Genomic DNA, 26,850 nt, shown 5'->3' on the forward strand with positions numbered 1-26,850 from the left:
TAAAACATCCTTGTCCAACACAGACTCTAAATATGACACGAGTGATGTCTGGAAAATGACACCGAACAATGTGAAATTATATATGTCATACTTTTGGTGGCTGTAACAGTAAACCTTAGATTAACCTGAACCTAACCTTATGTCTAAACAATCATTTACATTATGCCTTGTTTTTTATCAACATAAGGAAGACAAGTTCTCATAATTTCAATGACATAATGCAATCCCTAGCCTCTTACCCTAACCTTAACCATTACAGCTAAATGCCTACTAACCAAATTCTAACCATAACCCTAAAACAGCCTTTTAAAGTTGTGAGAACAAACACACACACACACACACACACACACACACACACACACACACACACACACACACACACACACACACACACATTTAATGGAGGGAGGATAATTCATTTTGCTTTGGTCTGAGGAAAGAACGTTATAATTCAGGCCACAAAAATGATGATAGACATTGTATTTCACATTTCCATAACTATAGAATCCTGAAAACTTCTCTTCATCCACTAGATACCAGGAAGAGAGCCACTTGTGAGGACAACATAAGTCAATTCAATAAAAATTGCAGTGAACAGAAAAAAACGTGTATATAAATTGTATGTAATGCGACTACTATTTGCCTTTAAAACCGCACTAGTTCACCTCAGTCGGTACACTTGTGCACAGTTGGTTGTTCCAAGCATCTTGGAGAACTTTCCACAGTTCCTCTGTCTCAGTACCCCCATCAATACAGGCTGAGTTAATACTAATATATTCAAGTTTAGTTTAGTTTACCTGGTTTCCACACTACTGGAGTTTTCAAAACGCTAAAACTCTGCTAAAACATTGCTGATCAGGGACGGACTGTGACTAAAAAACAACCCTGGACTCTGACCGAGCCCAGCCCCCGGCAGCGCTGCCTTAATCTTAATTCATGATATTATCCAGGGTATCACATGTTGTGCATATGATACCTTAAGCGTGAGACCCTTAAATGGTGTGCCTTTGGGCATTCAATAAATGTGGTTATCAGAAAAAATATTGAATATTAATATTAAATTATTAATATTAAATAATAACTTTATTTTGTTTAAATTTACCTCGGGACACCACCCTTCAAAGGAAGGGAAAAGATAGCTACAAATTTGGAACTCTGATTAATAATTAAATTAATAACTATAACCAAAATTACCATATAGATAGTTAGCAAAGTTGAAGGATATAGAGTTCTTGACAGTGTAGAGGTTGGCAAAATTCACACTTATGCAACATTAATGAAGACATTAATGAAGACATCAAAACATTTGTTGAAGAAAAACATTTACTATGAAGATAATAAAAGTATAAAAACACAAACTACTAAAGGTGTACTTACTAAATACAGATGTGTGTGTGTGTGTGTGTGTGTGTGTGTGAGTGAGTGAGTGAGTGAGTGAGTGAGTGAGTGAGTGTGCTTTCAAAATGGTGGCTGGCCACTATGAAGACAAAGACCCCCTGGTGTTTACACCATGTGGCTGAGGTCACATGTGTGTGTGTGTGTGTGTGTGTGTGTGTGTGTGTGTGTGTGTGTGTGTGTGTGTGTGTGTGGTGTGTGTGTGTGTGTGTTGGTGCCAGGTTAGAGAAAGTAGCTAGTTGCATGCAAAGAAAGACTGTGAAGAGCATAACATAACTAACATTAATTTTCAAATAACCAAAATATCACAGCAACACAAATCAAACTCAGAAACATTACACGGAATAGAATAAACATTCTTTGCTTAGCCTAGTATAATTATTAGTTGAGTAGAAAGAGGAAGAGGAGAGAGGGAACTGGGCTTATATTGGCCTGGTGACCTCATGGGTCATGGGGCCCAGAGTGACCAATAGTGGTTGAAAGTTGTGTTCAGGGGCAGTTTTAACACCTCGGTGTGAAGTTGAAGCACCCTGGGAGACTGAGTTCTGGAGGCTTTGTTTTGTCTCCAGAACAAAGAAACATGTGGTCAGGGTTTGGCTAAACATGTAGGCCGAACTATAGTTCACAAATACCAGGTCCCAACACACAATAGAACTGATGTTGATTGGCTGTTGTGTTTACAGCACCTTATCATCTATTTCAGTGGTTTTCTAACCTTTTCTGCCCAAGGCACACCGAAGGGCAAGCCAAAATCGAAGGGCACACCTGTATTCTTATTCATGCAAAACCCTTGTTATCATCCATTTTTACCATTCTCCTTCACACTGGCTTTCAATCAAGGTCTTCAATGTGTCACACACTTGATAATTCCCACCATCTGACAACTGCACCAACGGGGAAATTTGGTTTCCGAAGGTTTTAAAGAAGTAAAGAATTTACTGATTTTATAAATTATAAGTAATTCATACCTTTTGTATCAGGGCTGCAGATTAACTTTTAACATTGGTTGCACTGGTTTGCCTAACTTTTTTATTTAGGTGCACCAGCACAGAATTTAGGTGAACCCAAAATTTGTCACTGTCCCTAGGTTTCATTCCATTTGATTTGCTTAAATATTGATTATATTTTTCCCTGTATACGAAAGAAATCTCAGAGAACAAAAGCTCTAAACTGTGCAAGCAAACCTCTAACTTGGTACATTCTTAAAAATATTAAGGTAGGTCCTTCCCAATAATCAATGTGTGTGTGTGTGTGTGTTTGCTTGTCACATTTTCAATGTGTTTAAATATGTGTCTCATAAACTCGAATCAAACAAACACAAAGTAAACATCAGTACTGTTCAGGTTCTAATAACCTGTGATGAGTGTCGGTGTTTATTGTTAAAGTGTAAAGTGAGTGCAGGGTTAGGGTTAATGTTTGGTAGGGTCTGGCAGCAACAAAGACGAGGATACTGTGATTGAAGGATCTGTATGTAATCTTAACATTCAGACGCCTGTGATATCACCTGTCACCTGTACTACCTGGTATTTCAAACCCATATTTTAAAATAGCGAGAGTACCACTTAAAGGGGACATAGCATGCAAATTCCACTTTGTTAGTGCTTCTACACGTTAATGTGGGTATCTGGCATGTCTACCAACCCAAAAACTCTGTTTTGTTATGGTTCCTCTAAGTCAGAAACATCATGCTTGAGTGACTCGAATGAGCTTCCTGTGTTTTGTGTCGTAACAATACACTGGAAGTCTCCCTACATGGCCTTGGCCCACCCCCCACCTCATCCCCCCCGCCCCCCCACACTCGTTACGCCGGGTTTACACCGGACGCAGCGAGGCTGCGAGGCAGCTCACACGGGACGTGCATTTCTCCGCTGGTCAGCCCCATAGACTGTATATATAAGGTCAGGCTGCGATTCTGCTTTCTCCGCTTGTTGTTGTACCCGTTGAATGTCGGGGTTCGGGGGTAAATGATGGTCTTCATAGCCCCCCCCCCCCCCCCCACGCCTCTCTTTCTCTCTCTGTCTGTCTGCTTGTGTGCTTGTAGTGGATGGGCAGAGGGGGACATTTAATTATGTGATTGGGAAAATTAAAACTCCAGGACAACAGAAGGGGAATACAAAGTATGGGATGCATATTTGATAATTTATATCATATAAAATATGTAATTTATATCGTTTAAAATCATGGGGGGAGAGGGGGGAGGGGGGAGCTGGCTCATTAGCATTTAAAGGAACAGGCACTCAAAACAGGTCACTCTGTGGAGGGCTGTTTTATACAGGGTAAAAAGGGTGCTGTTTTATATGATCCTTGTGGTATTTTGACCAAAGTATGTTACAGACATTTCATTAAGACCCCAAGGAACCATATCAACTTGTGGTAAAATGGGCATGCTATGTCCCCTTTAAACAAACATGTGAAGTTCAAACCTTATTAGTGTGGAGATCTAGATGACCCAACTACACAGAAAAATAAACTTGATCCTCAAACTGGGTATAAAGTTATTCACTATGATTGTCTAAAGCCTTATTGGTTAATTTTTAGTGTCAGTGAACCAACAACCTCCACAGCCTATGGACACTTTTCCAAGGTACACATCATTATCTTTGTTCATGTCTTTGGTCAACTGCCACACAGTACAGTACAAATTAAGTTTATAGGTAACACCAGCCACACCGTTACACTAGGTTGAAAGGGAGCAACCTGGATATACTTGTGTTTCATACAGTACTTACCACTTGCACTGTACTTACCTGTGGAACTTCCACCAGCTCAGTCCTTCATCATCATGAAAGGTGGCCATACCAGGCTGAGGCTGCGCATCTTGTGCAGCTGCACTCTGGCCCACGCCCTCAACATTCACTTCTTCACTCAAATGGGGCTATTGGACTTTATGTATGCTACTACTACTACTGCTGCGAAAGGGACCTGGTTGCAGACAAGATGGCGGACCTTTGTCCTACCCGAGCACATGCGCAATAGACATCTCTGTATTGACAGGAAATAATGCGATCCTAGCAGCTAAAGTTGGTCTTCTGTCATATTGTCCTCCGTGAAGCAGCACGAATACTCTTGCGTGGGTTTAACCCAAGAGTAACTTACAAATTTATCAACAAATAAACATTTTATTTTAGAAATGTATTTGAAAAGTCAACTGATACTCTTTAAGGGTGCATACAACATTTTAAGCTGAGAATTTTGCATTCGGTACCCTCTCATTTATACAGAATCTTTTTTAAATGGGCCACTTTAAAGTTGATTCAACAAGTCTTGAAAAAGTCTCCAATTATTTGATGTGCTGTTGCTGCTGGAAATGCAACGCTTGTTGACAATTTGCATACATTTTTAGTCATCACTCTCCAGGGATTTAAGCCTTTTCTCTTTAACATTTTCAGCCCCATCCTTTTCTTTCCATTTTCTTGGATTTTTATCCATATTGTTTCTCTCGTGTACTGTCATGCTCTGTGTTTGCGGTCTTACTTCTTCTTGGGTGTTTACTTGGCGTGCAAGCAAATGCTGTAATTCTCCAGAAAGGTCCAGACGGCCAGTCCACCTCTGTTGCTGGTGCAATTTTGGTTTAAAACCAGTAGCCATAGAGATCCTGGTATATCACTGATATGAACACCTGTCGTTACATTGCCTGTGCCTGTTTACACTGAACAAAACAAAGTGTACGATTTTTAGATAGCATGTCGGCATTCTGGAATCAGAGATGTGAAGTGTAACACGACAGTGTACTTATTAAACAGACATCGATCCAGATCTGTGACAACCTGTGCTGCTGGCATTAATGCGGAACAACAAGTGTTTCATTTTCTGACACTGAGCTCTGACAGATGCTAAATTGGTATAAGTTGTTAAATCATTGACTTACAAAAGCAACGATTTTCAGGAGAATCCTTCTGTTAGTTTTAAGAAAGAACCTTGCTGACTGTGATGATTGGATGGGTGGATGCCTATGCTGCGTAGCTTTGGTGGTTCAAAAAGTTATTTTCTCCATCACAAAAAGGTAGATTAACTAAGATTGAGAGTTTGAATGACTGGGAAGGTTTAAGGCCCTGAGCCAGTAAACTGTCAGTATACATGTTGCATCTAGAATTCACTTGAGTTACTTAATCTCTGGTCAAAGATAGAGAAGTTTTCCAGTGCAGGGTTTGGTTACTGTATCTTTGTGTAGGTGCTAACTGCCTACAATATGTCACATGATTAACCACCTCTTTTACATTGGCTCACATAAAGACCTATGGACAGTGTCAAATGCTGTTAAAGGTTCAACTTTGTATGATTTTTTATTTAGAGTTGTTGGAAACTGATTTCACCCTGGTAATTGAAGTTTTTAGCAGTGGTCATATGTGTACTCACCTATACATGTGATTGTTAGGTTATACATAGAGCTTCTATTTCCAATGGAGTCCATCTGACCTGTTATTAATTGAGCGTGACATCCAATATTTCAATTTAAAAATAACACAATTATTGTTTTGTATATTCTCTCTTTTCCAGGTATTCCCAAACCTCGCAGCACCGCAGAACAAGCATCTGCATTGACTGCAGGGAGTCCAGCAAGCCCATTCTTCAAACCAACAGCCCATCAGCAGCCAGCACTGGGGTCGGCTGGACGACCTGTTGTACCCACATTGTCAAAACTACCTGTTAAGGGATTACCCACAAGCCTGAGTTCTCTGTCACTGGGAAGCAACGAAAACAATGGAGCCACAAGCAAAGGTGTGATCTTTGGTGTGGTTTCCATTTACTGCTGGCTTAACTTCCCTCTCTTTTCCGCTGCTTGTGAAGATTCTGTCTCCATTGTACACACACACACACACACACACACACACACACACGCATGCACACACACACGCACGCACGCACACACACACACACACACACACACACACACACACACACACACACACGGCTGGTCCCTGCAACGTTTTTTAAACATCATATTTTCAGATATGGGGACAGATACAGGGGACAGGGGCCTCTAATGCAAACATTTGCTTCTTGCTTGCTAAGTTAACACCCAAGAAGAAGTAAGACCGGACAACTGGTCCTCTAATTACAATACTTGACTACAGACCACTGCTAGCAGCCTGAAGCAGTCTGCTTTTGATTTATATGTGAAATAATGCAGAGCATCCAAGTTTTTCAATTTCCATTGGATGAATGACAAACGTCATTGTGCTATAACATTATTATCATAGTACGGAGGGAAAGCACGAAAACCTGTCCAAAAAATGTTATTGACCTGCATTAGCATAGATGTTATTTGGATATTAAAGGTTTGTCACTTAAGTAACTGCAAGCAACAGCATTGGTTTATTTAATATCTCAACAAGGTTATTACAATGACATCCCCGCAGAACCTTTTGTTGCATATATTTACATCGGCGACTACTGATGATGTGTCGGGTTCCCACGACGACTAATGATGACGTAACAGCTTCTTGAAGTGGTGTCCCAATTCTTAGGGGAAAATTTCAACCACTAACCATGCAAGATAACCCTCGAAAACAAGGGGTAGGGGTAGGGAGAAGGGGTGAAATGGGATGTGCCTTAGAAACATTACACCCCAGTCACATCAATAAGCCACTCAAGTTTTTTCAGAGAAAACTTGATGAATATCGTCAGCAGGAACAAAGCTTTGTGAACGCTACTTCGGTAAACCATGGCATCATTCAAAGTCGCATACAGAATTGCCCAGTGCAGGAAACCACACACGATAGCAGAGGATCTTATACTCTACACAGCTTTAGATATGGTGTCAATGGTGTCGATGCTTGATGAGACCAGGACCTCAAAACTGAAGGTTATTCCCCTCTCAATGACGCCCTACAAATGGACAAGGCTACTGATAGCAATAAAGACTGCTTATTTATTGCTTATGTTTGCTTCGTCACATCAGAGTCACTGTGTGAGGATTTGCTGTTTTGCAAGAATTACCAAAGTAGAGCCTGAGCTCTACTTTCGACGTCTTTAAGCTTCTTGACTTTTACCCAACCAAGATGGACAGAATTGGGAGAACTGTGTAGGTTTTTGCACGGATGGAGCACAGACCATGCAGGGAAAGGGAGGGGGTTGCAGGCACTGATCAAGCGGGTCTCGCCAAATGCACAATGGACCCAGAGTGTTATACACAGAGAAGCGTTAGTGTCAAAGCAGCTTAGCCCTGAACTAAACAAGGTTTTGGCTGATGTTAACGTGGTCAATTTCATCAAAACAAGACCCCTGAAAGCATGGCTGTTCTGTGCACTTTCTGAGGAGATGGGAGCTCAAAATTCAGCAGTGTTGTTTCACAGCGAAGCGAACTGGCTCTCGCGATGTAAAGTGTTGTCGCAAGTCTTTGAGCTCAGATAGGAAATTCGGGTGTTTTTGTTGGAGGAGAGGATGCATGAACTTGCAAACAAGTTAAGTGATGAACTATTTCTGATTAAACTGGCCTACCACAGCGATGTATTTGGAAAGCTGAATGAATTAAATCTTCAGCTTCAAGGCAGAGACAAGCACCTTCCACACCTGGCTGAGAAGATCAGTGCATTCACCCGAAAGCTTGAGATGTGGGGCAGGCGACTTGATCAAGGAAATACTGATACCTTTGAGAATCTGAGTAAGTTTGCTGAAACCAGTTATATTGGAGCCACTACAGTAACTCCACATCTTAAGGAGCACATCTCTTCCCTTTGGAGGATTCTGTGAAAAGTACTTTCCAAACAACACTGCTCAGTAGGACTGGGTGAGAGATCCATTCAATGCAGCTCCACCTGCTGATTTCAGCTCTACTGAAGAGGACCAGTTCATTGAGATGACATCTGACTCGACCCTGAGGCTGAGGTTTACAGCACAGACACTGAGTGAATTCTGGCTTGGTGTGGAGCAGGAGCATCCACTCATTGGGCCGAGGGCTGTGTGGAATAGTGCTTCCCTTTGCCACATCCTATCTCTGTGAGATTGGCTTTTCTGCTGTCACTGAAAAAAAAAGTACAAATCTAGGCTCAACATTGAACATGACTTAAGAGTGGCATTATCAAGCCTGCAACCCCATTTCGAAATGATGTTCAGTGCAAAACAATCTCATTGCAGCCACTAATGCAGTGATAAATCTTGAATTGTCATAAAGTGACATGCCCATCTTTCTTGCCAAGTGTCTGCATGTGTTCTTTTCAGTTACAGATTGAACTTTGTAACAAAGTGATTGTAAATTTAATTAATTTTTCGTCTTTTTTTGAAAAAGTACATAATACATTTAGAATATTCCTCCTCCAAAGTGGGGCATGACAGCAAAGGTTTGAGGACCACTGCTCTAAAATAAGATGCAGTCAAAACTTGGAGTTGAGGAAATGGCTCCACATGTTTTCTCCTACTCCTCACTCATACAGTAACACACATCACAAGGTTGTTATGGCAACCTGATTACGTTTGATATTCCTAGTTCCCATGGTAATATTCAGGCTCTGTATTTAGATGTATCAGAGTCGGTGTAGTGCACCTCCACTCATCTTCCAAGTCACTTCCTACCACATTTAGCATGTTTTGGAGTGAAATACCCAAGTAGGGACATATTAAAAAGAAAATATTAAAGAAAAAACCCAGATAGGGTTAAACAATAATTTGCTGATGTTTGTGGAACTATTGTTCAGTCTGGTTTGGATGATAAGGTGTGTCCATGGTTACAGTCTGTTCTTTGATTTGATTCCACTTTTATTGGATGTTTATTATTATAAATAGGATTTACAACATTTAGATAAGAATGCCAACTATTTCAATGGCCACATTATAAAGTTACATTCTTCAAACTACACAAAGCATTTTAACCTCTTCCAATGTATCTTCTATCTTTTAGCTTCTCCAGCACCAACAGGGACAAGGCCAGATGAGCAGCCCAGTAGAAGCATGTGTCCCATGGGCAGCCAGAGTGTTGCAAAGCCCCCCAGCTCCAGCACAACAGCAACCCAAGGCACCTGTACTCCCAGTGACACAGTCATCAGTGCTAACACTGCTGCTCCAAAGGCTCCTGTCATTAGGACCAGAACACTGTCTCTGCAGGCAAGGACCATGGCTACAGGTTAGTGTGTAATCTCATTCCTTCACGCCCAAAAATTTATGACGTGCATTTCAGAGGCTGATTGTGTTTGTGAGTTTCAGTTTAATTAGCAGGCTGTTTATCAGCAGTGATCGCTCTTAACAGAGCTGTTCATCCTGTGTATTTTCAGGGACCATTAGATGGCTGCTCTGACAGTTGGTGGTGTTTCTTTAATGGTTTGTTGATGCAGATTATATTTAATGTTCATTGTTAGACTCAGTGTAAGTCTAAGTGAGAAAATGTGAGTAGGACCAGTGACCTAAATGCTGTTTCTTGTTTTGCACATGAACCTGTAAGATGAATTTACTGTCTGCCATCCTGTTGATTCCACAAGACTGCTGTTTGTTGTTAAAGGCTAAAGGAACAGTGGGCAAAAGGAAAAGTTTAATTTACCAAAATTAGACACCTCAAGCTCCAGCTGTACCCCTCCAAGAATAAACAGCTGAACACTAAAAATATTTTGTAATGATTTTAATGAATGCAGTTATGAATTGCAGAAAATATCAGTGAAAACTGTGAAGAACTTTTTTCTGTGACTTCTTAAAATCCTGCATTTAAAAGAAGTTGCTTACACGTTATGTAAATTTATGTAAGCATTTGTATTTAATGCCCCAGCTCATGTTTTCATTTTCATAAAGTAGGTACCATTGTAGACATGAGATACCTTATCATCTTTGGTGTATAGCCGTTTTCACATATGACCTGCAGATAAAGTCAGAAGAATTGGGTCCAGACTTTACCTGCAGTTTGCTTTTTACACATGCACAACCCAGTTCTCTGCACAGACGCGTTCACAACAGTAACAAATCCTCCACATTATTCAGGCAACAGGTGGTGCAGCAGGCAGAGATGATGTGATACACAGACACCTATCACCACAAACTTAAGACATCTTCGTCGGTGTCGACTACATGTATGACACTGCTTTTTGACTGGGAGATTTTTTTTTCATTTTTGCCTCTGATTCTCCAGAGTTCAGTATATGTCTGAAAGTTATGAGACAGACAGTCATACTTTGTGTTAAACGCAGGACAGTAGTCATAATAGTCAAATATTTTAGTAGTTTAAATATGGTCAAATTGTCCTCCCCAATAAACTGAATTGTAAACTGGCCGATGAATAATAATTATAAAACTGTTATACTATGACGACAAGCAAAAAAGCACCGCAGTCTGAAATAGTTACGATGAAACTTTGAACGATTAAGGAATTACGGTGTCGTGCAGCTCATATACTGTTTCTGGCAGCTCTGCATGCGATTTGTCCAATATCACTTTTCCACCAACGCAAACCAGGTTCCAGTCCGGGCTGGTGCTAGTGCTGGTTTTCAGTTGCTTTACCACAGGCCAGTGCCTTTCAAAGAGCCACGTCATGACATCACTGTATACTTCTGTATACGGCTCCGCTCTCCCAGCTAATGCTAGCGCTAACTTTAAGCACAACAACAAAAACAGTGGTAGATACATCGTATTTTAATGAGTGTTGCTTGTGCCTTTGCTTTCCTGTTTTTGTGCATACACAGACATCCAAACACAACTGGTCCAGCATACTTTAGCTGCCCGTAGTGATATAATATTTCTTTCATGTTCACTGTGCTGCATTCAGAGTAAAGAGAGAGAGAGAGAGAGAAGGAGAGAAAGAGGATTCTATCAGGGCAGGGAGAGCAGGTGACATTGAGGTGAGTGAGAAAAGGTTCATGTTGATGATTATAACCAAATAAGGACATCATACCAGTCTAATCCGAATGTACAGACTTAGCCTACATGTCTTTGTATCTCAATATCTTTTGTAGTCAGTAGTTTGCTAATAACAGCCGATACACAATGATATCTTCCAGTGAAGACCAACAACCCTACAAACCTGTCCTGTTTAGTTAACTGTCTAGCAGATATTAAGGACTGGATGTCAAATAATTTCCTTCAATTGAACTCTGACAAAACTGAAATTCTCATTATTGGCCCAAATCACTTACATTCCCAAATTCAGTCATCTCTGGGTCCTCTATCCAACAATGTTAGGTCTGTCACCTCAAACATTGGTGTCATATTTGATCCCAGCCTACAGCTTGAGAGCCATGTTCAAACTTGTTCAGACATGTTTTTACAATCTCAGGAATATATCAAGGATCAGATTGATCTTGAGTTTTAAAGACACTGAAATCATCATACATGCTTTTATTTCTTCACGGCTTGAATATTGTAATGGTGTTTTAACATATCATAAGCAAAAAACACTCAATAGGCTCCAAATTGTACAGAATGCTGCTGCAAGGCTTTTAACTAAATCCAGGAGAAGAGAGCATATCACTCCTATTTTAGCTTCCCTACACTGGTTGCCTGTCAGTTTTAGGATTGATTTTAAGATTTTATTGATTACTTTTAGGGCACTTCATGGCCTGGCCCCTAACTACATTTTAGAATTATTAACCCCTCACGAGCCTGTGCGCAGCCTGAGTTCCTCAGGCAGGAACCTGCTGGTTGTTCCTGAGTCAAGGATGAGGACAAGGGGTGACCGTGTGTTTGCTGTCAGGGCTCCTCGACTCTGGAACGACCTGCCTGAGGAGCTTCATAAATCAGTGTCTTCTTTTCAAACACTTCTTAAAACGTACCTTTATCGAAAGGCCTTTCCATAATTTAAAACTTTGATATTGTATTTGATTTTCACTGCATTTTACATTTCATATATGATTTATTGTGTTTTTATTCTGTTGCCGATTATATTATAATTTTTTCTCTATTTTATGTAAAGCAAGTGTATAAACATTTATAAATAAAGTTTATTATTATGATTATGATTATTATTATAATATTTCATTCATATTCACTGTGCAGGTGACATGGAGGTGTGTGAGACAAGGAACCAATGTTGATGATTATACTGTATATTATTATTAGATTATATTATATATATGATTATATATTACCAAATACGGACATAATTCCAGTCTAATCTGAATACACAGACTTGGCCTACATGTATTTGTATTAGGGCTGTCAATCGATTAATATATTTGATCGCGATTAATCGCAAATTAATTGCACATTTATCTGTTCTAAATGTACCTTAAAGTGATATTTTTCAAGTTTTGAATACTCTTATCAACATGGGAGTGGATAAATATGCTTGCTTTATACAAAATGTATGTTTATTATTTTTGCGACAATCCAAAACAAAGACAAATACTGTCCAGAATATTCTCCAGAATACCCTCAAAGATACTGCATGCTCAAAAAAATCCGATAATTTAATCCTTTTTTGACTCATCTTTGACTGTAACCGCAGTCTAACCCCGCAGACACACACCGGAGGTGGAAGCGTCAATTCTCGTGCGAGCAGCCCCCTGGCTGTTCACACAGGAAGCATTTCTCTGCGCTGGTTCGGGGTAAATGATGATGATCTTCCCAGGTGACTGACCTACGCAAGCCTATAGCCGCCACCCCCCCACAAGCGATTGTGTGCTTTTGTGTGTCTGTCTGTTTAGACACAACTGACAAATGTGTGGAATAAGTACATAATTAAAGATGGGAAACTTCATCATGTGGGGGCAAAAGTCTGGGAAATTGAAACTCCAGGAGAACAGCAAGAAAATATGTATGGGATGCATATTTAGTCATTTATATAATATATAATATATCAGTTATATCGTTTATATCATTTAATATCGATTTTCAGAGTGGTTTCTGGCTTGCAGCGAGCGAAAAAATAGCCGGTGCTTCGCTGCCGGTGTGAACAGCCTAATTGATTAACATGGGCGTGGAAAGGAGGCGGACAGCTTTTTGCGGCACTTCTGCTTCCGGTGTGAACCCGGCGTAAGAGGATGATGGTGTGACGTTACTGCATTGGTTAACATTGCATGTATCACGTCATGATAAATCAGCCTCTTGTGCCGCCCTCTCTGCATTTTGTGCCGTAGGCAACCGTCCATGTCGCCTATGCCAAGAGCCGCCCATGGGTGGACTCACTCTCACAACTGTAGCCACCTAAACTGTGACAAGATTGACAGTCACCCCCCAAGTGGAGAGTAGGGATGTCGGGATTAACCGGTTTTACGATAACCGCGGTTTCATAACGTCACGGTAACCGTAAGAATTGTAAAAACTACTATATCTAACTATGGTGTCCTGCTTCTCTTCACGTTTTTGTGTGTGTGAGCCACTGAAAACTTAGATCAGAAGAGGTAACTGACTTAACAGCCTTGTTTGCACCATTGCTGGCTGAAAAACTCGTTGAGTTCACAACGAGAGGAAAAATCCTTGTTTACTTTTGGTTTCTGACCAGCTCCGAAGGAGAGGCTCCTCTCTCTCTCTCTCTCTCTCTCTCTCTCTCTCTCTCTCCTTCTCTCTCTCTCTACTTGTTAAATGTTGAATTGCAATGGTAATAGTATAATGACATGAAGAATGTGGTTTCTCACAACTAGTCACACGTAGCTCCCAAAACAGAACAACTTTCGTCGATGACCCTTCACAATAAAAGTCCCAAACAGATACACTGCTTATGATGACAGGAAACACAAATTCACTGACCAACCTTCCACAATAAGGCAACTAAATAAAATAGCTTACATAAATTACTTTTAAATAGCCAAACGAGACACTATAAAATCTAACTGGATATAGTTGATGATAATAATAAATATTTTAGTTCATTAGCTATATTATTAGCTATTTATTAGCCATATTTTTGTGTGTATTTTTCCTTCTAAAGTATCGATAATCGTGAAAACCGTGAAACCATGATATTTCCTCTGACAATAATCGTGGCACCAATATTTCATATTGTGACATCCCTAGTGGAGAGACGGACAAAAAAACACCTTGGTTTTGCAATGGGCTTTGACTTCTTCTGCATCTTCCCTGCAGGTCTGAAGGCACCAGCAGCCACTAACAGCAACACAGGCAAGACAACAGCTGCCAGTCAGACAGCAGCAAAGGCTGCTCCCTCTGCGAATCAGGGCTTGACGAAACAGGACTCCCAGTATCCCTTGCAAAGAAGTGGCCTAGCAAGACTGAGTCGGCTGAACAGTATAGGTGAGTATGTGAGAGAGGCTGTTTAAGTGTTAGTGTGTGTGTGTGAGTGTTGATGTTATTGTGTAAATTTAGAAGTTAGTGTGTAAAAGGCTGTGTGTCAGCGTCTCAAGACAACATTAGTCTCACTGACTGTAAGGTTCCGTACTAGAACTGGGACCCAATAGCACAACTTGCAGACAGAGTTCAGTTTTCAAAAAGAAGTGGTCTTTATTACCAGGGAGCGTTCGGTACACAGGGAGTCAAGATCACCAGGCAAAGGTATCCGAAACGTGAGGCAAAAACTAGGTCAAAATATCCAGGCAAACGTGGTCGAGAAAACATAAGACAAGACTTGGTGAGATCGCTGGAACGCTGCGTGGAATACGAACTGGCTACCTAGAGTAAACAAAGACAAGTGGAACAACAGGAAGTGACATAGAACATGCAACAGGGTATGGTGTGTGTGAGAGTGTAACCATGACACTGACAACCATCCTGCATTGTTACAGCTCACACACTATATAACACTGAAGGTGTTGTCAGAACAGCTTTCTGTTTAGCGCCAAACCAGGATGATGCCTTTGCCTTTTGTTCTGTTATTTTATAACGGAGTTCACATGATGCAGCTCTTTAAAAGCTGGTGTCAGTACTTGTTGCTGATAAAACTTCTTTAAAAATGTGTATGCAAAGCTTGAGAAACATTCAAAAGCTTGTGTTAAATCTCAAATCGAGACTCAGTAAAACTGCTTAGGTGAAGGCATGACAGGTGAACCAGTAAAAGATTCTGACAGGCGTCACTAATGCAACTTCCCCAGTTAATTTGCTTATATTTAGACAATATTTCTTTGAATTATCAGTTTTCGGATATTCTATGTTTAAATACTCAAATGATGCATTATCTACTTAAATGTGTGTTATATACATTTGCAGAACAGAAATCTGAACATTGGATAAAGCTAGGTTCAAGATTCTTGTTTCATTGTGATGACATATCAGAGCCATAGCTTTTACTAAACAGATTTTGGAGATCTGGTTTTATTATTTTATAAATCAGAAAACACTGTCAACAGCCATAAAGAAATCAATCTGCCATGTCAGGTAAAAAAAATAATCTATAAAGCTGTGAATGATATATGAGTAAACCCCTTTTTAAATACCTTTAGTATATTGACAGGACTGAAACTGCAAAGTTAATTTATCTAAGTACTGCTGCGGAGGAGATTCGTGGTTTAGAGTTTGAGAAAAGAACTCATTTTGAAAAAACAAGCCTTTAAAGATATGGATTGTGATTGAAATCTACCTGCACAAAGTTTAGTAAAATAAACATTTAAATGCGTATTTTGGATGTTTTCTTGCATGAAAAGATTTAATATTTTGCTTGTAGGGTATTGATGATGTTGGTCTTTAAAAGTAGTAGTAGTTGGTGCTGATAAAACTTCTTTAAATATGAGTGTTTGCAGTAATTCACCCTACAGTATTTCAACCTCCCGTAGTCCGGAGTCAGGACTGTGGTCAAGCCAGCCATCGTTGTTACCACCGTAGTCCAACCAGCCGCCTCTAAATTTAGAGTAAGCCCATATTCAGACCTTTAGAGTAACAAAACAAGAGCAACTTCCATTTTCTACTGCAGTGGTCACCAACCTTTTCAAGCCTAAGGTCACTTTTTAATTTCAAACTTAAGTCGAGATCTACCACCCCGGTATCTTCCAAAAAAAACACTTAGGAGGTTCATATTTACTATTTTAGCTATTTCTGTTCAATGCACAATATTTAGCTTTTCAGTTCAACAATAGGTTTTGCATAGGCTTTGCCTTGAATATTGCCATAAATTTAGAATATAGGACAAGTTGTTGAATTTCCCTTGTACGTTTGAAGGTCTTCTGCACAATTTAGGTTACCAAGACCAGTAGATGTAAGCAGGTGTAAGTGGCCACCAGCAGATGTTAGGGACATAAATTCCCTTTGCACCTTAGCGTCATCAGGTGTTTTTGCCTTTTAATCAATGATACAGGCCGAACTTGAGGGTACGCTGAGGCTCAAGGTAAATCTGACTGGCTACTGGCTTGTATGGCAATACTATGAAAGCCATGTGGCCCACTCAGTAGATCAGACATCATTACCTCTATGCCTTTTTAAACTAAACGCTTTCCCATTTTAGAACATAGGACAAGTTACGTTCTGCCGCACTAATTAATGCATAGTTGATGTTGTCGGATGTTAGTGACCACCAGCGGATGTTAGGGACATATCTTCAGTTGTGTACCTTAGGGATATCAGGTGTTTCAGCCTTTAAATCACAAGACACCCTCTTCTAAGGCAGGCCCACCGCAGGTTGATCAAACCTGGGTGCATGTCCCGAGCATCTTGGGGCCCAGTTGGGATCTTTCTTCCTGATCCAGAGCCATTGGCTGCAGTGTTCTACAGTGTGTGATGTTTCTGTTATGGTCTGGCACAGGACCTGTCCATGGATCCCCAGATCTTTGAGCAACCTGATGGTGGATGTTGCAAGGACACCCCTGCAGCCAACCTCCACAGGGCAACCTATTGCTCTCCAGCCTCGTTGCTCTGCCTCAAATGCCATGTCTGCATACCGCAGCCTTTTCCTCTCATTCGCTTCATCAACATTATCCTCCCAGGGTACTGTCAATTCTACGAAGTAGACGACGCGCAGGGTTTTGGACCAGAGTATCAGGTCAGGCCACATTCACAGACATGTTCCAGTCTCGGACTTGCTCCAACTGACCGCTCCTGGTCATTGGAGGAGGCCTTTTCTGTCCCTGTTTCTCCTCATGGACAAATGTTGTCCTTTTAACTACGTTTGATGTTTTTGATTGCAAGGCATTGGTAGCAGTTCATTTTGTATCTATTATTGCTGCAAGGCATTTGAGTACCTAGTTGTGTCTCCACATATACCTACCTTGGAACATCAACTACTTTAAGTGGCCACATCAGTCAGGGTAGCAAGCCAAACCTTAAGCTTGCCAGGAAGCATGGACTTGTCGATGTTCTTCAGGTCACTGTTTACATCCTGCTTCAGTTGCTGGACCTGCCTTCGTTCTTTGAGGATTGCATCATAGCATCGTCCAAGGTTTCTCAGACACTGTTGGAATGGATTCTCCATTCATTTAGAACCTGTGATCAGACCTCTTGTCTTTGCTTATTGAAATGCTTATTGATTTGGATTGATCCTCATTCTGGTCCATGTGATGTTTTCTTCAAGTTTCCCTTGCAACCGTCTGCTGCATGGTACTGTTGTGGTCAGGGTTTCTCATGTCGTCCATGTAGGCCCTGATTGGTGTTTTTGCTCTTCGCCACCTACTACCCATTTTGAAGCTCTAATTATCACTTCCATTGCCATGGTGAACAGTAGAGGGGGGATAGTGCAGCCAGCCATGATGCCTACTTCGAGACGCTGCCATATGGTGATAAAATCAATCAATCAATCAATCAATCAATCAATCAATCAATCAATCAAATTTTATTTGTATAGCCCATATTCACAAATCACAATTTGTCTCATAGGGCTTTAACAAGTTGTAACATCCTCTCCCCTTAGAATAAACACTTTGTAGCATAATGGAAGGTCAATGAATTGATGGATTATTGTCAGTAATGATAGAGTATCTGAGTAGACATATTGTATATCAAGCAGTCTTGTTGTAATCATAGTCCATGGTCAGCAGCCACCACGATCAGGATCCACCATCACCTGCCCCCTTGATCGTGGTCAACCACTATTATCACATGCCAACACGATACAGGATCCGCCATTACGATCACGATCTCTGATCATAATCCATGATGTGGCCGCAGCTGCGGCCCTGGATCTGCGAACGATAAGGCAAAGGGACTCCGGGGAAGAAGTCAAGTCAGTAACATGTATTGATGAGACATTAATTTCTTTGATGTGATAAGGAAGGAGAAGCTGGAAAGAGAAGCTCCATGTGTCGTGTGTCCCCTGACATTCTAGACCTATAGCAGCATAACTAAGAGCAGGTCCAAGGCAAGGTCCTGGACCAGCTCTAACTATAAGCTTTATCGTAAAGGAAGGTTTTAAGCCTACTCTTAAACGTACAGATGGTGTCTGCCTCCCGAACTGAAAGTGGGAGATGATTCCACAGGAGAGGAGCTTGATAGCTGAAAGCTCTGACTCCTACTCTACTTTTAGAGACTTTAGGGACGACAAGTAAGCCTGAATTCTGCTCTTTGAGGTATAATGGTGCCATATTATTAAGGGCCTTGAAGGTGAGGAGGAGAATTTTAAATTCTATTCTAGATTTAACCTGAAGCCAGTGTAGCAAAGCTAATGCAGGAGAAATGTGGTCTCTTTTCTTGGTTCTTGTCAGGACACGTGCTGCAGCATTTTGGACAAGCTGCAGAGTCTTTAACGACTTACTGCTGGAGCCTGATAATAAGGAATAACAATAATCAAGTCTGGATGTAACAAAGGCGTGGACTAGTTTTTCTGCATCTTTTTGAGAAAGGACATGTCAGATTCATGAGATATTATGCAGGTGGAAGAAGGCGGTCCTAGAAATTTGTTTTAAGTGAGAATTAAAGGACAAATCAGGTTTCATTGGAAGCAAGGGCAATGTAGTCCACTGCAGCTATATCATTAGATAATGTATCTCTAAGGTGTTTAGGGCCAAGTATTAGAAACTCTGTTTCTGAAGAAGAGAAGAGTACCCAGTGCATTTGTATAACATGTTCCCACATCCTAGTCTCCATCACGGTTTCACACCCATACACATTTTCCTCATTCTGAATGACTGATCAGAGAGTTCTATGGCTTCCAGCAGGTGGCAGTGTAAGGCAGCCGTCAGCAGCTTCAGGGCCTTGTTGGGACCTGAGGGTTCACAGATGGAATTTAATTGAATTAGATTTTACATTTAAATCAATTAAAGACTTTTAAAATTAATTTTAAACAAAAGAAATGCACATCTGACGGGTTTAATGTGTCACTGCATAAGGGGTTAATTTCAAGATTTATGTAAAAATACATACAGACTCAATATGGATGAAACGTGTGTGTTTGTGTTTTCATAATTTACTGTCACGATTTTTTAATGGGCTGAGTGAAGACGTCATATTGAACGCTGTGCCGGCTGTCCATATTAAACGTCATCGTTCTCTTGCAGTGGACAAAAACAAACCTCGGGAGGCTCCAGCGAGGCCCACAAACACCAACAGCAGCTCGCAGGCAGCAGCGCCAGCCAAAGTAAACAGCCAGAACCAGCTGCAGCCTCCACCTGAACTGGTACGCATTCTTCTTTTTTTGTTAGATCCAAATTCAGCTCAGTCAAAAGAAAGACACTAAATCAAAATCATTAGAAAAAACAGTGAGTATTACACTGTAGGATTTAATCAGTAAAAGGAGGCATATGGATGTATCTATCCACAACATCCTCATTCTCTCTGTTCATGTTTGTCCTCAATCTACAGTCGACATACTCTCAATCCTGGTGTTGCCAATAGTTTTTCTTAATCTCCAAAGTGAATAGTTTAATTCTTTTTTGCTTATTGAACAATTATCTTTCTCTAAAAACCAGGTCTTAGGTCTTCTGATAATTGTCTATATTGGCATTATGTTGTGTCTTGCCAGGTACCAAACTTGGTGAATACAAATTTGCCAGTAACGGCTGTCCTCCCACTGCTTGTCACTGAAGTCAAAAGGCTTGGATTCAAAGCGAGAACCGGGTCTCGGTCCAGCCCCAAAACTGGATGCCGCATACAGAATGCATCCAAACCTGGTGTGGCCCGGGTGGCTGCGGCGGAGGGAACGGTGATTACAGCTAAACAAAACCAGAGCAAACAGCAGGCAGAGAAGAGGAACCAGGCCATCAACCAGCTGAGGAAGCTTCTTGTCCAGGGGAATAAGAGAGTAGAAGCTCTGGCTACAGTCATCCAACATCTCTTCACCGAGGTACTCCTTTTACAAATAGTGAAAATACTCATACCGCCTGCTGTGGAACAAAAGCTATCTTATTTATTAACTGCAAGGGAACACATTATTTGTACATTATTACAGTATGTTGGCATCAGTGTAAAATACTACTAAAACATAGACATGGATCTGTGTGAGAGTTATTAGAGTGCTTCTGTTGGTGATAATGATTCAGAAGTTGCTGAAAGAACGATAATGAAGAAATCACTCCAAGCTGCTCAATTTGCATATTTAAAACAAATGGGAACAGGCAGTGATTTTATTCGGTCTTTCAATAAACCAAGTGGATTTCTTTGTGATTTTTTTATTGGTGGCAACAAGAAGTAAGTTGGGTGAAGGGATAAGAGTGAAACAGTGGCTGTTATGCTTTTCTATATGAGTTAACCATTTACTTTGTCACTTGTCACTGACATTTTAATAGTTGGTTTAAATAGAAATTGAATTGAATTGAAATTAATGAACTTTCTCCGTAGGTGCAAATGCTGCAGGTCTCTGCTCTCTGTAGTGACTCTGTAGCGACTCTCTGTAGTCACTCTTTATAGTGATTCTCTATAGTGACTATCTGTAGTGACTCTCTATCAGACTCGTAGTGAATCTCTGAAGTTAGTCTGTAGTGACTCTTTATAGTGTTTCTCTATAGTGACTCTCTGTAGTGACTCTGTAGCGACTCTCTGTAGTCACTCTTTATAGTGATTCTCTAAAGTGACTCTGTAGTGACTCTCTGTCAGACTTATACTGACTCTTTGTAGTGACTCTAACCAATTATTCGAGTGAATTATTAGGTATAAATCGTGTGACTACAGTGTTTGATTCATTCCTTTCTTCTACTGTCACACCACGTCAATTTAAAGCCATGGTGGATGTGTTTGTACATGTAAATAGAACATGTTAATGGACAGTTATCTGCACACTATCCTTTCCATTTGGCAAAATAGAGCAGAGCACCCACAGTCTATTATTAGAACATCACTGAGTGGTTGCCGGTGATATGGCAGAGTTGTTATTTAAAGTACTGTGTGTGAGATGCTTGTATAGCAAGACCGGAGTAATGGCTGTTTTTAGGGAGAAGGCAGCAGGGATAGACTCATGATCCGAATCTACACCCAGCTGCCATTTTCAACACATGATGCAAATGTTTTCAAAATCCTTGAAAAAGCTGTTGCTAACCAGCTATATGATTACTTAGATAGTAATGGTATGTTGGAATACATTCAGTCAGGGTTTAGAATTCATCACATCACAGAAACAGCACTGTTAAAAGTTACTAATGACCTTTCATGGCATCAGATAATGGACCTCCCTCTGTCCTTCGTCCTGCTGGATGTTAGTGCTGCATTTGATACCATAGATCACAAGATTCTGTTACAGAAACATGTAGGGATTAAGGAACAGCATTAGGCTGGTTTAAGTCATATTTATCAGATAGATTGCAATTTGTTAATGTCAACAATTACTCTTCCATACACACAAAAGTTAGTCATGGAGTTCCACAAGGTTCTGTACTTGGACTGATACTTTTCACTTTGTAAATGCTTCCTTTAGGCAACATCATCAGGAAGCACCACATACACTTCCATTTATATGCAGATGACACCCAGCTGTACTTATCTATGAAGCCTGATTAATATAATCACTTAGTTAAACTTCAGGAATGTCTCAAGAACATTAAGGCCTAGATGACCAAGAACTTTTTACTTCTAAATTCCCCTCATATTCTGCAGGTATCTCTGACTCCAGAGCTGGCAACGATTATTATATAAATATTATTTATCACCATCATTATTGTTATTTTGGACAATAATGATGTGGTAATTCAGAAGTGGTCTGGGCCACATGTGTCCACATTCTTTTAACAGAGTGAACGCAAATCTGTCCCGGACCATATATGAAGGACCTCCTTCTCAGCTGAACTCCTCTGATGCGCTGCAGTTTCAATACAAATTCAAATGTTTTTTTTCATTTCTGTTTGATTTTTTGTAACCACCACCACAATATCAACACTTCTTAATTTAGTAAAATCTTTCTTCACAGCACGGTTTATAATTTTTTTTTGTTTGGTTGTGTAAGGGTTATACGAATACTCTACATGTAAACCCCACAGTTATGACGCTTTAAGTACAACTTCTTCTGTTTTATGCACTTTGTGAGAGTTTCATATGTATGTCATATGGCGGAAGATGGAAGAGGATGCTAACAAGGAAAGAATCGGAATATTGCGGGAAATTCAAATCTAGTTGAAAATTCTTTGGTGATGGTTAAGCACGACTGCTCCGTGAATGTATCAGAAGTAGGCAGCCGGGGAGAAATTTATTATTTTGGAGAAAGTGATGGGTGTGATGAGGGGTCTGTGAGGGCACGGATGAATGAAAACAAGCTTGGAAAAAAAGAATTAGAAGTGACAATGATGATAGGTCTGAGAGTGAGGGAGAAGGGTGATAGACCTGATAAACATTGTGTCATTACTGTTATGGAAGTCTTCTGGAAGCATGTGAAAGGAGAACTCAGGCAGCAGCTGATGTCTTATGCAGAAGATTTTAATGTAGACTTGATGCATCAAGGAGACCAGAAGGTGAAACAATATACAAAAGCCACCAGAGTAACATGAGCAATTGTCACCCCCAAGTCTGAAGATATCTACCCCAGTATATCTTCCTCTACTTGTGTCACCCATTCAAACAGCACATCCATGGAAGGCTAGAACTGCTGTCACTCTCTATGTTACATGTAGGTGTTTGCATCCTATTGGATAGTTAAGCCTAAATATGCATACCTATTTCACATTGTGTCCTTACGTCTTGCCACTAATGAAATACGCAAAAGAGTTGAAGTTAGTGAGAGTTGAAGTTGGTGTCTCTCTGTCTGGCACATCTGAGTTAGATATGAAAGTCCCTAAACGTAGACACTACAATGTACTGTTTGTTGGCCCTTTATCTATAACCTGACCTTTGGTACTGCTTAAAGAGAGAACAGAGTATCTGTGGAATTAGACAGGCACTATTCTCTACAGATATAGTGTAATATACAATATACATAATATATAGTGGCGTATACAGTAATGTGTGAGGATGGTCAAAAATTCCTCAACAATTACAAAGTTTATTGAAAAGGCTCAAGAAAGCATGAAGAAAATCAACCCTGTTTATGTGGACAACATCTCTGGCAAACAAGATAGGAGGGATCCTATTTGTGAAGGTCCTCAATGATAGCAACTTACTGGTGGGATGTACCATTGAGTGTGGGTATGGAGGAATTAAAGAAGAATATCAACGCGGGAAAGATAGTGAATGCACAGAGACTGAAACAACAATAATTGGAGGGAAAAAAGACAAACAGTCTTGATTGACTTTGGGGGAGAGGCTATACCTGAGAGGATATTTCTAGGTTTTGTAAGTTTTCCAGTGAGGATGTATATGCCAATGCCATTGAGATGCTTTAACGACCAAAGGTTTGGACACACAGCCAAAGACTCTAAAGTGAAGAGGAGGTGTGATAGGTGTAGGGGTGACCATGAGTATGGAAAATGTGGACCAGGTGCAGTCAAAATGCTGCACCTGTAGAGGAGCCCATAGTGTTGATTATGGTGGGTGTGAGGTGATGAGACTAGAGAATAAAATCCAAAAAGTAAGGGTGGAACAAGGGATCACATATGCAGACGCTGTACGAGTGTCCAGAGAATAGAACACTGCCACAAAGGGTCAAGGAGTAATGACAGGAGTTATGTGGAAAAAAAGGCTCTAGTAACATTCATAGCACGAGTGATCAATGGCACGGCTGAAGTAAGGTAAAATAAATTATAAAATACAACTAGTTGTCAAAGCAGCATTGAATTATTTAGGATTAATGTGATTGACATGGGAAGACGTGAGAGAGAACCTCAATCAATCAAATTTGTTTGGCACTAACATCAAATGTATACAAAAAAATGGAGAGGATGGTAACAAAAAGGCCATCATATGATCTTGAGAGGAGAGGAGCATTCCTCTCCTCAAGTCATCAGTGTGGTTTTCATCTACTTTTCATCTTAATGATAAATTACGTCTTTTCTAAACTACCAGTAGATATAGGAAGATCACTGTTTGCGGATGATGGAGCCTTTTGGAAATAAGGGAGGAACATCGATCATGCAATTAGGAAGGTGCAAGAAGCAATTGATGAGGTGGTGGAGTGGGGTTATGATTGGCGGTGTACGTTCTCAGTGTAAAAAACACCAAGTCGTTTTCACTAGGGAAAGAATTGAAGATGGATGTGGCCGTGGAGGTGGCTCAGAGAGAACCTCCAGCTGTACCAGGGGAGTAATCAGCGCAGCTGATGGCTCTTAGCCGATTTAAAAGGCAGCAGCTGCCACAGGGAGAGAGAGAGGCACACGGAGGAGACTGGAGAAAACACAGAGACAGAGCTGAGCCGAGCAACCTGAAAAGGTTATGTGTGGGACAATTTATGTTGATTTAGTGGATTTATGTTAATAACTAATGTTAAGTGGTGACTGCTTGTTGTCTGGCTGTGTTTGGGAGACCCCAGTGGCAACGTCTCTTGCCACAATGGGGTTAAACTAAGGATGTATGATATAGAATTAGTGAGGGTTGAATCGTTCAAATTTTTGTGAGTCATTTTTGATTCATGGTTAACATGGGCAAATCTTATTAAAAAGATGGAGGATAAATACAAAAAAGTAATCAATATGATGAGTTGTTTAATTGGCAGGAATTGGGGAGACAATTGTGCCTCATTGAAAAGAATATATATGGCATTGATTAGGTCTGGTTTGGATTATGCTAGTATGGGTCTGCAGCTAAATCTTCTTCTGAGGAAAGTAGATGTCATTAAGGCATAAGCATTGAGGATATGCAGTTTATAACTTCACCCATACCTGCATTGCAAGTGGAGATGGGAGAGATGCCACTGGAGTTAAGAAGGATGCAACTAATGGCTAATTACGGGACTAATTTGCACGGACACAGTGATTCTAATCCTACCAAAGTAGTGCTGGAGGAATGCTGGGAGAATAGAAAATGTCAGAGGCATAACTTTGGTCAGGTAGGGAATAATATGGGCTAAACAAATAAAATTTGATTGAAACTTGGTGTGTTCGGTCTTAGAATTAGTCCATCAGTAGTCTATGCAGGGGTGGCTCCGTGGATGCTTGTGTAGCCTGAAGGTATTTGTTAGAGGTAAAGAGCGAGGAAAAAGATTAGAATCAGAATTGGGTTTTATTGCCAAGCTGGGTTACACATACAAGAATTTTTTTGTGGTGTGTTTGTGCAATTATAAATAACAAAAATAGAAAAATTGTATATACTGTAAATAAAAATAACAAAAATACTATAAGCTAAATAAAAAATACTATGAGCAGGATGGATTGTGCAAAATGTAAAGTTATTGTTATTTGTAAAGTATCAAGTGTCACAGTCAGGGACATCAGTTCAGTTAAATGGTCCTGATGGCCCGCAGCCTCCTGGGAAGTGGCTTAAAGAGTCCATGTCCGGGGTGGGAGGGCTCGGCCACAATCTTACCTGCACGCCTTAGAGTCCTGGAGACGTACAGGTCCTGGAGAGAGGGCAGGTTGCAGCCGATCACCTTCTCGGCGTAGCGAATGATGCGCTGTAGTCTGGCAGTAGCAGCAGCATACCATATGGTGATGGATGAGGTGAGGATGGACTCAGTGATGGCAGTGGAGAAGTTCACCATCATCTTCTTTGGCAGATTAAATTTCTTCAGCTGCTGCAGGAAGTACATCCACTGCTGGACTTTTTTCGTGAGGGAGCCGATGTTCAGCTCCCACTTCAAGTCCTGGGTGATGAAGGTGCCCAGGAAGCGGAATGACTGCACCGTGTCCACTGGACAGTCACACAGGGTGGTGGGGGCCAGCAGGACATGGCTCTACCTGAAGTCTACAGTCATCTCCACTCCAAGTTGTTGTCACTGCAACAGGTCACCAGGTGGTTAATCTCCCACCTGTAAGCAGACTCGTCCCCTCCAGAGATGAGTCCGATGAGGTTGGTGTCGCTCGCGAACTTCAGGAGCTTGACGGACTGGTGACTCGAGGTGCAGCTGTTCGTGTACAGGGAGAAGATCAGAGGAGAAAGACCACAGCCTCCGGTGCTGATGGTCCGGGGGTCAGAGACATGTTTCCCCAGCTTCACACACTGCCTACTATCAGACAGGAAGTCTGTGATCCACCTGCAGATTGAGTCAGGCAAGCTAAGCTGTGAGAGCTTGTCCTGGAGCAGAGCAGGGATAATGGTGTTGAATGCAGAGCTGAAGTCCACAAACATGATCCTAGCATAGGTTCCTGAGGAGTCCAGGTGCTGGAGGATGAAGTGGAGAGCCATGTTTACCGCATCGTGTACAGATCTGTTGGCTCTGTAGGCTAACTATAGAGGGTCTAGGAGGTGGGGTTGGTGTTGTCCTTGAGGTGGGACAGGACAAGG

General features: G+C 40.9%; 1 protein-coding gene across 6 annotated transcripts in view; it reads left to right on the forward strand.

The window, feature by feature from the left end:
• mtus1b (microtubule associated tumor suppressor 1b) overlaps nucleotides 1–26,850 on the forward strand; it is a 58,069-nt gene that overhangs the window by 13,659 nt on the left and 17,560 nt on the right. For 3 of the 6 annotated variants that reach the window (XM_034603988.1, XM_034604155.1, XM_034604241.1), the window contains exons 3-7: nucleotides 5,893–6,114; nucleotides 9,233–9,454; nucleotides 14,332–14,499; nucleotides 19,617–19,735; nucleotides 20,081–20,401. In XM_034603988.1, coding sequence (XP_034459879.1) covers nucleotides 5,893–6,114; nucleotides 9,233–9,454; nucleotides 14,332–14,499; nucleotides 19,617–19,735; nucleotides 20,081–20,401 — 1,052 coding nt within the window. The remainder of the gene's footprint in view (nucleotides 1–5,892; nucleotides 6,115–9,232; nucleotides 9,455–14,331; nucleotides 14,500–19,616; nucleotides 19,736–20,080; nucleotides 20,402–26,850) is intronic. The other 3 variants (XM_034604414.1, XM_034604065.1, XM_034604332.1) reach the window with 1 other exon arrangement.

This window comes from Hippoglossus hippoglossus, chromosome 1, assembly GCF_009819705.1.
Source record: "Hippoglossus hippoglossus isolate fHipHip1 chromosome 1, fHipHip1.pri, whole genome shotgun sequence".
Lineage (NCBI taxonomy): Eukaryota > Metazoa > Chordata > Actinopteri > Pleuronectiformes > Pleuronectidae > Hippoglossus > Hippoglossus hippoglossus.